General features: G+C 37.4%; 1 protein-coding gene across 1 annotated transcript; it reads left to right on the top strand.

Moving 5' to 3' along the window:
• The first annotated feature begins 1,482 nt into the window (after nt 1-1,482).
• On the top strand, nt 1,483-3,868 carry LOC108379705 (uncharacterized). Its single transcript, XM_017636055.1, has one exon. The coding sequence runs from the start codon at nt 2,456-2,458 to the stop codon at nt 3,866-3,868; it is 1,413 nt and encodes a 470-aa protein (XP_017491544.1). The 5' UTR covers nt 1,483-2,455.
• Nucleotides 3,869-10,030: the final 6,162 nt, after the last annotated feature.

The following is a 10,030-nucleotide window of genomic DNA, read 5'->3' as shown; positions in this document are numbered from 1 at the left end:
CTGGATTTGGAAAGTTCTAGATCAACATTTTATAATATTTTAAGCATAGGAGCAGATGGAATTTTATTTTCAACGAAATTTTGATCTATGATTATGTACAAAGACAGTTATGTAAGCCGTTTTGGTTGGCATTTTAGTCACAGCTATGGTTGCTTCAAGACCACTGTGCCCCATTGCATTGCATTTTTTTTCAAATAATTCCCAAAATAAAGTAAGCTGCAGAAATCAATCGAAATATCTTAATGTAAAATATGCAAAAACAACGCAATAAAGCTTGTAAGGCAAACATAAAGAAAACTGCTTACCTGCACGTGTAACATTCCAAACACCCAATGCGGGCAATAGAGTAAACACATAAATGCAATGCATGAGGAATCAATTCAAAAGGGTTCATAAACTCGCGAGAAAAGTGACATGTGTACTTAAGTATTAAACAAGGGCATATGAGAGTGAATGTATTCGCATACACGCATTTGTACATGGCTATGTATGTACGTACATATGTACGTATGTAAATATATTTATAAATGTAATTCTTAAGCGTATTATTAAATAAAACATGCAAAATTAAGCAGGAATTTTTTGTGCAAATGTCGGTAGAATGGACAGTAGGGCGGTCTAAAAAAAGTTTAGAATGTTAAGCTCTCATCCCCTAGCGTTTTTCTAAATGGAAAAAGGAATACCCGTATTTTTTTTTTTTTTGTTTATACATAGAACTGCCTCAAAGCCTATTAAGTTTTCCATGTATTTTATATAGAGAAAAACCATGTTTTCATAGAAATGGTATAGAATTATTGAAAATCATATACATATGTAATACTTCTATATTGGCGTAAGCTAACTTCTCAATGTGTAAGCATTCCGAAATCAAAGCGAGGCAGTCTAGTACCGTTTTTGTTAATGTATTGTGTACTTGAGTGCCGTTTTTGTATATGTGTTGTGTACATGTTTATTTATAAACGTATGTGTTCCTTTTCTTTCGTACGTGTTTATTGATATATCTGTACTGTAGTATTTTCGGACGGTACTAGCTCTTACTGCCAATATAGGAGTATTACATATATGTTGAAAATCTATATTTTTTTACCATTTTTTAATATTAACGATTTTTTATGGGTCCCTAATTACATTGTCGGCCGCTGTGGTGTAGTGGTAAGCAGTGCGCGCTTTCACTCATCAGCACCTGGGTTCAAGAATATAGAAAAAGTTGTTTCTTAACAGCGGTCGACAATCGGCAGGCAATGGCAAACCTCCGAGTGTATTTCTGCCATGAAAAACAGCTTCTCATAAAAATACAATCGCCGTTCGGAGTCGGCGTAAAACTGTAGGTCCCTCCGCTTTGTGTGACAACATCAAGGCGCACACCACAAGTCGGAGGAGAAGCTCGGCCAAACACTAACATATGTGTAAGCGCCAATCTATTATTATTATTATTAATTGCATTTTTTGGATTTTTGCAAGACCTATAAATGATAGTGTTCGGAGCAGCAGCTGGAACCTAACTAGAAGAAATTCATTTACATCATACTTATGTGCACTGCCCTGCGTGGTAGTTAAAAACTAGCTTTGTAATACCATAACTTAATATTCCTTTAATTTTTAGTGCATTTGGCCACCTTAATCTTATCACTTGCGCTCAATATTAGTATCAATCATTCTTGTAGTTTTTTTCTCACTTGCCTTTTCTCTTCATCCTTAGCTGCGGTATATGTATGTACATATGTACATACATACATAAACATATATGTACGGTTGTGCCGAGCTGAGATTTGCATTTTTTGTCTCTCGTTTTTTGGACATTAACTGTGAGCAGTTCGTTTAGGAAATTCAATTGTTGTGCAACTATAGTCACGGCCACGTTCCATTTGATTTGTAAGAACATTGTATCGAAATAAATTACAAATAAGTTAAAAACACAGTGCGTTTAGTGGTTTTAGACATTCATAGCTGCAAAAAAAACGCTTTGTAGCTCAACATTTTTTGGTGACCCCGACGTGATAGCCGTGACAATTTAGTTGTGCAAAAAGAAAATCAATTCAACAGACATTTAGTTATTTAACAATAATAGTTGTTGTGCTGCGCGACAACTTCCATTCTTGCTGTACATATGTATTTTCGTGCATAGTACATACAATCCGTTCTTTGTAATCACCACTGTGATTTGGAGCAATTGTGGTGTGATTGTTAAACGGTCAAAACTGTAACTTTGCGTACATACATAGCCCTTGGCTAGTACATACAATCCCTTCCTTGTAGTCTGGACGGTAAACTTGCGAGTTTGTGGCGTGATCATTAAACGGTTAGGACTATAACGTTACATACATACATCACGGCTGTCGTTAGCATTCTGCATCCATCGCTTAGCAGTTGATATATATTTTTGCATACGTTTGTTTTATATTCGTTGCGTTGCTGAGAAAACATCCACTCAAGTTGTTCTTCTCGAACCTTCAATATGTCGCTTAGCCCAGCTAATGGTACTGCCAACGGGGAAGGTTCATCAAACATTGCCCCAGCGAGTGGGCAAGTGTCTTCAGACCGAGTGTTGTTTTTGAAGTCGAAAACAATGTCCCTATTCAACCGGCTTGAGCGCACAGCGGCAGAAATGGACGTGGAAAAGCTTCAAGGCATGGATGAGTACGACTTAGCAGCAATTGTCGAATTATTAGGTGAATTAAAATCAGCCTTTACTGTCGCTCACACCAGTTTGGAGGAACTAGATTTCCATTCCATTGCCAGTGTTCTTCCCTGCAAATTTGATTCCACGGTAACAAATCTTAAGGCGAACCTGCAACGAGAGATTGGGAAACGTACTACATCCCACCACTGCTCGACATTCAGAGCGAACGCCGGCGATTCCCAGTCCATCATCGTGAATGCTAATCCTTCTCGCTTGCCTTTGCTGACGTTGCCTAAATTTAGTGGTGCTTACACTGAGTGGATGAACTTCCTTTCGATGTTCATCTCTGTCATCGACAAGGATAGCGACCTAACGCAAACCGATAAACTGCAGCATCTTCGTTCCTGCTTGAGTGGTGCAGCACTGGATACCATACGATCGCTAGAGATAAACGAGGCTAACTACAAAATTGCGATAGAACTTCTTAAAAAACGATTTGATAACAAAAGACTTATCTTTCAGGCACACATCAGGGAGATCTTTGGGTTGGAAAGGGCAGGCACATCCGTTAGCAAGCTACGAGAGTTGACGGACAAAGTCACTTCGCATATACGCGCGTTGCAATCACTTGCGTCCAAGGAACAAATCGCAGACTGTATAATCATACAATTGTTAACTCAGAAGCTGGACAAGGCAACCCAAGCCAAATGGGAGGAGAATTCTTCAAGCAACGAGCTGCCGTCGTGGGACCAGTTAGCTGACTTTTTAGAGAAGCGCTGTCGAACACTCGAAAACGTAGAGCATGCCATGGTAGAGCAAGGATTTCAGGTTGGAAAAAGTGGAAAAAACGTGAGTACCAATCAAAATAAATCATTTCTTGCTTCGAAAACCTCTGCGTGTGGTTGCGCATTTTGTGGATCGGCAGATCATCTCATTTACCACTGTCAACGGTTCGAAAATTTATCGCCAAACCTTCGTCAGAAAGAGACCAAGAAACTTTCTCTTTGCCTTAATTGTCTAAAGGCGGGTCATCAGATGCGAGATTGTAAATCTGGATCTTGTCGCAAATGTCAATCGAAGCACCACACCCTTCTACATTTTGATCGTACAAATATAGCTTCACCTGCAACTCGAGGTGCGGCTTCTCAATCAACTACAGCTCAGTCGAACGCAATGATGGTTGGCATTTTAGTCATACCTATCATTGTTTCAAGACCACTGTGGGGGGTTGCGATCGAAAGGATTTAAATTTTATATTCAAAATAGCAGCTCTTTTAGTTACTCAAAACAGAGTCAAAGTTGGATGTAATTATGCAAATCCTATCTAATTTGTTTTTTTTTTCTATAAATCTCTCTATATCCTTTTCTTTTTTTGTACTACATATAACCGTTTGTCGCTCGAGGCCAACAACAATTGTCTTCCTACTTTGCAAAATTATGCCAGTTTCTCACTCCAAGTAGGTATAAACAGACGCTATAAGTGAGCTAAGAAATTTTTTTTTTTCAACAAAACTCTATACCCCACATGTGCAGCTGCGATAGTTCGCAAGTATTTTTTCCCCTTTTCCTGAGCTCGTAGCCCATGCACTTGCTTGTCTGCATTGACCTTAATTAAAAAACCGGGACAAATTATGTATGGACCAGGGGACCAGGACAATTTGTCTAAAACCAGGACAAACCCTGGAAAACCAGAACGTCTGGCAGCCCTAGCCTAGATGAAAATTTCCTCAACCTAAATTAAACGACACATACTTTTTTTCTTAATGAAATTGATTCAACTGAAAAATTTTCTAAGGCGATGTTTATTGATTTCTACGGGAAATTACGAATTAGCTCCCCGTCAATGAACTGATTGGGGCTTATTAATATGGCTTAAGTCGTGTCAATCAATCAAGAACCAGTAATTTACTATACCCCAAAATATTGAAAACGACCCAGGAGAGGAAATCGACACACAAGAGATGGTCCCGCGAATATACGACATCGATGAAAAATTAAACTCTAAATTTCACTAAATTAGAGGAAGAAATTGTACTTTGATTTAGGCACATGATCTTAAAAATTGTTACATACATACACATAAGATTTCAATGTAAATACGTTGAGGATAGGTAAACATTACCTAGTAGTGGCGCGAAGAAAACTTACCGTCGCAAAACTGAATTTCGGATCACCGAAAAGAGTGACGTTGAGCATAATGTTTAGTTTTGGACGAGGGTTTGCCGGGTGAATTGAAATAGGAAGGTGGATTCTCCGTGGTTGGTTGGTGTAGTGCGGAAACCTTCAAAAGCCGGAAATATCTTTGATAAATATGTCAAGGCCGAGTCTTTATAAATATGATTTCAGTCGACTGCAGTATCCGGACCTTAATTTAGCCAGAGTTTTTCGAGTCTCTCGCGAGAGCTCTACATTTAATGGCTTGCCAGTACGTCGTTAGATCCAGTGATTGAGATGCACTCTGGTGAGATTGGCTTGGGATTTTGCCTTAAGATATTATCCGTTTGAATGCTCTCTGTGAGAGCAGCTAACCAGAAACTATGTGCTGAGCATTTACTTAGGGGTGCGGTATTCTGGCTAGTCTAAAGCTTCGTATACTGCGTCCAACTAGCGTCCATGGCGATCAAATAGGCGCAGCATAATTAAGAAACGGCCGGCCACTTGAGTTGCCTTGTATGCCAACAACGCCCAAATACTTCCAGCGAGCAATTTGAGGACCTTGACCCACGAAATGTTCACGTTTTTCGCCAGTGGAATTGGTTGGGCTTACTTTGTCTAAATGCCACCGATGATTTGGTCGGGCAGAGGTTTGGACATCGTACAGTGAAGTAGAGAGAAAGCTCATAAAGTACATTGCTGGATGCCAATATCGGTCATACGAGGCCAAGAATACACTCTCTGTTGGCTGAAGAAGATTCGAAACAAAGAAGTTAAATAATAACGGGCATGAGTAGGACTCCACCCTGTGGGTACACTTTGTTAATACTTTTTGGCTTTGGATGCTTGATTTCGAATGATTAGTGAAAATTTGAGAAATATTGGCTTGAATTCTTTAATTTAATTCTAGCGAGACTGACTTTAAAAAAAAATAATAATAATACTGGGCATGCTTTACGAATTCATATCCATTCACGATACATTTATGTACATACGTACATAGCATTTTTCACATTTTCATTGTACAGTAGTTTCTACGGTAAGTATGGTGGAACACTTATATACTAGCGCCATTATTCAAGACAAAAGAAAAAACAAAGCGCGAGTTTATTGGGTACTCAGAGCAAATTCAACGAAAATTGTTTTATACAACTGAATCACCTCGAATATATACGTATGTATGTATATGCATTGCATGTGGTAATCATACCGGATTCACTTGTTTGTTGCTACTGGAAAGAGCATACTCGTACATACATACTTACATACTTTATTTAACGCTCTTAGCGATAGACGGTAGCTAAAATTTCATGTTGTATGCATGAATTTGTTTGCGCATAAAAATATGCCGTCGCGTCGTCGTCATTGCCTTCACCACAGGTTGTTATGCCGAAAGCTAAAGTGCTTATATTCTGCGATGCACTGGTGCGGCCATAATCACGTGAGTTGGGGGCTGGCGAGGCTTAGTTGCCGGCTGGCGGTCGGTAGCTACATAGCTGGATCTGCGCTTTTTGCTACTGCTACATGTTGCATGCCTGACGGCAGTATTTGTCTACGGTGTGTNGTACGTACATATCTACAATATATCTTTTGCAATAAAAACAGCAACAATAAAATCAACCACATCAATGGGTATTACGAGCATAGTAGTGAGTCAGAGATGAGATGTAGTAGTTGATGGAGTGATGGTGAGATGAAAAGATGAATGGCAAAAAAAAAAACAAGCAACAGTGCTATGTGGCGGATGCTTTGGCTTTGAGGTAGTAAAAGTTGCGCTTTCGGGAGAAGTGATAAGCTGAAACCACTCAAGGTGGCATAGATTATGCCGCCGCACTCACACATGCATACATACATATGTATGTATGTACATTTGCACATACTCGTTTATACATATGTATGCATTGATGCTCTTCCATTTCCAGGTATGTTCCATATGCTTGTAAGCACATTAGGGTCGTTCAAAAATACATGCTGGGGGGGGAGGGGGAATTCTTACCCCCTAGGATTTTTATAAACGGAAAAAATAATACCCGTATTTTTTCTAAAACAAATTATATTTAGAATTGCCTCAATGCCCATGAAGTTGTCGATAAATTTTATGAGGAAAAAACACCTTTTCGTTGAAATGGCATATAATTATTGGAAATCAATATTTTTCGATCGGAAAACCCTTTATAGGTCACCCCAAAAATGCAAAGGGCTCTATTTATTGGAAACTTCATAGGCTTTTTGGCAGTTCTAAATAAATTTTTTTTTTAACAAAAATATCCTTCCATCCGTTTAGAAAAATGCTAGAGAGTGAGAGCTGAACATTTTAAACTTTTTTGGACCACCCTAATGCACATACTTATGTATAAGATTGCATGTTTGTCACGTCATATGCTCAAATGAAGTCATAAACTTGAAATAAGCTCTTACTGATGGCAATTTGCCGAGTTTACTACATATTACCCTGAATACATACATACGAGAGTTCTTCATTGTTTCCGAACCATGCGATTTTACTTAATCCTTAAACCCTCTTATCGTCGCAATTGCATTTCGCACTTCCTTCTTGGTTTTTGGTATTTCGATAGGCCGAACTCATTTTGCCTTGCACTCTGCTAATGATATATTCCGATTATGTTTCTGAAATTGCTTGTTCGCTTATTATGAGAGGCGTATGGACAGCAGCATTAACATACATATGTGCAAAATCGTGTCGTGTTGAAATTCATGTAGTGTGTTTCGCTACCATTGACAAAATAAACTATTCACTTTCGTTCGAAACAAGCATTTTTGAGCTAAACAATGACTTTACCAGGTGTCTTATATCACCCGTCCACCCCTTCTAAAATGGATGAAAATGTTTTTTTCTATTAAAAAATGCAAAACCATGAATTATCAAATCGGCGGTTTTCTATCATTTGTATTATGGACCTCCTGTATCGACCGGAAATGGGTTAAACAGATCGCAAATTCATCTTCTTTAAATGGGACACATATGTATGTATGTATGTTTATGCTACAGACGCTTTTTATATATGGACTTCGGTTTAAAAGAATGGATCTGCGGTCTGTTTAACTCACTTAAGGTGGACACCAGAAGCCGGGAATACGGCCAAAAGGTAAGGCGTCCCCGACAGGGTAACTCATATTTTTCAATTTTCCAATAAAAACCCTCTTCGCAAAACTAGCAAGGGGGACGGTGTCCTATACCAACCCAGTATATTTATACCAAAAATAATAATTTAGCAAAAAAAAAAACGGGAGATTTTATTCTTTATCAGAACAGCATGAATTCGCCAGGAATATCGCTATCTCCAAAGCATTCTCCTTTTCAGTCATCATAGAGCAAACTACGAAAATTTTTCCTTAGAACCCCCCACTTTCTTTTAACTACTTTTGCCGTTAAATTAGATCAAATCGATAATGCGTCAGCGACACATTTTATTAGCCAACAGTGAACTATTTTTCAAGCTATTTTCCTAATTTTATAAACGCATAAGCCACTTTGAACAAGATCTCAGCTGTGCTTAGAAAATCTTGAAAGAGGGCGCTGAAGCCACCCCCTTTCGTCCAATGTAGGCTAAATACAAAACCTGCTATTATGAGCCTTTAACTGAACTTTGGACAACAAAAAACTCAGTGAAATAAACTCATCGTCCACAAGCCTGCTTCGTCGTTTCCCAGGACCACACTGCATCGTGTAGGCCAGTCGATTCTCGATTTTAGGGAGCAGAAATTATGAGCATTCTTCAATACATACTTATTTTACAATTGTTTTTCAAACGATGACGATTGTGGCATATGTAGTCAATGGCTACTGGGTCCCGAAACATGTATTCCGTGAATGAGGAAGTAGGCGAGCGTGCTAGAAAGGGATCTGATATAGTATAACGGTGATCGCATAACCATTTCTGTAGAGATTAGGAGGAGATATAATCTAATTAGCATTTCCTGTGCGAGTGCCTCGCTGTCCGGATAAATCATCTAAAAAATCTTGGCAACCACTCCTTCGAAAGCATACACAAGGGAACTCCAATGGACGGTCTTCTAAGATTGGCCAGAATATCAGCATAGTTTAAAGGCAAGTAAGGTCCATCCGACCTTTGATTTTTTTTAAGTAAATAATTAAAATATGGATATCAAGTGAAAAGAGTTTTAAACTTCTTTAAAATAGAGCTACCAACTTTCTGAAAATGGTTTACATAAAAATCTAAATAAAAAGCTATTTTAATATTTACATGCATTCAGTATGCATCTGTTGGAGAAGTTAGGCAATTTTTTAGGGTTACCTCCAGTCGAAGTAATTATATTACTATTTAATTATGTAATTAATTTCAAAAAAATAGTACATAGGTATAAGAAACGAAATGCCTTTTAGAACATATAACTTCCCATTTTTTTTTAAATCGAATCAAAAAATTTAAAATTTTGATGAACACTTTTTGGTATTTCTTGTATTTTCATAAGTCATGTTTAAAATAAAAAAAGTTGATTCTTGTGGTAGAATTTGGTATGAAAAATATGAACTAATAAAATCGTCAAAACGTATTTTTGACGCTGACTGTATATAAATTGATATCCACTTTGCTTATAGTTATTATGGTACCCATGCTTAGGCTTAATTTTTAACGCAAGAATCCGAACTCCAATAATGAAAAAAAAATATTTTTTGGTATTTAGATACTAATAACCGCCCGTTTCACCAGTAATTTAAATGGAAAAGAATGATTTCTTATTTTCTGTCAATTTCCATATAAAATTCAAAAAACTATAACCATTTTTTAGTAAAATTGTTTTCGTGAAATTGGCTGTAATAGTCTGAAATGATTTCTGAGTAAGACTTACGTAAGTGAATTATAATGTTTTTCAAAATCCATGCATATATTTATTTAAATATATTGAAGAAGTAATATCAGCAAACTATTATCAAGCAGTCTCTAATTCAAAAATATTTTTAATAGAGTTGCCATCTGAATATTATTTAATTACTCTTATAGTTGCCTATGCCAAACTAACAAAGAAAACTAATCATAAAAAATATTTACAGCAATTCCAATGAAAAATTAAATGAACAGTTAATTGAATTGTTGCTATTAATAATCGTTGGCGTTGGTGTCAATTCTAGTCAAGTGTACAATGAAGGGAGTTAGCTGACAGTATTTGTAATTGCATTAATTGAAACGTATGTATGTATGTATGTAGGTTTACAACCTAAAGCACTCACTGCACATTTCGCAGCAAAATGTAAACTACGCCAGTGATAATACT

Source organism: Rhagoletis zephyria, unplaced genomic scaffold, assembly GCF_001687245.7.
Source record: "Rhagoletis zephyria isolate East Lansing unplaced genomic scaffold, Rhagoletis_zephyria_1.1 Rzeph_scaffold_17115, whole genome shotgun sequence".
Taxonomy (NCBI): Eukaryota; Metazoa; Arthropoda; class Insecta; order Diptera; family Tephritidae; genus Rhagoletis; species Rhagoletis zephyria.
Note: the sequence above shows the minus strand (reverse complement) of the source record. Positions and strands in the feature narration are given on the sequence as shown.

Excerpts from the sequence above, each read along its gene's own strand:
- LOC108379705 (XM_017636055.1), top strand. The coding sequence starts at position 2,456 with ATGTCGCTTAGCCCAGCTAATGGTACTGCCAACGGGGAAGGTTCATCA.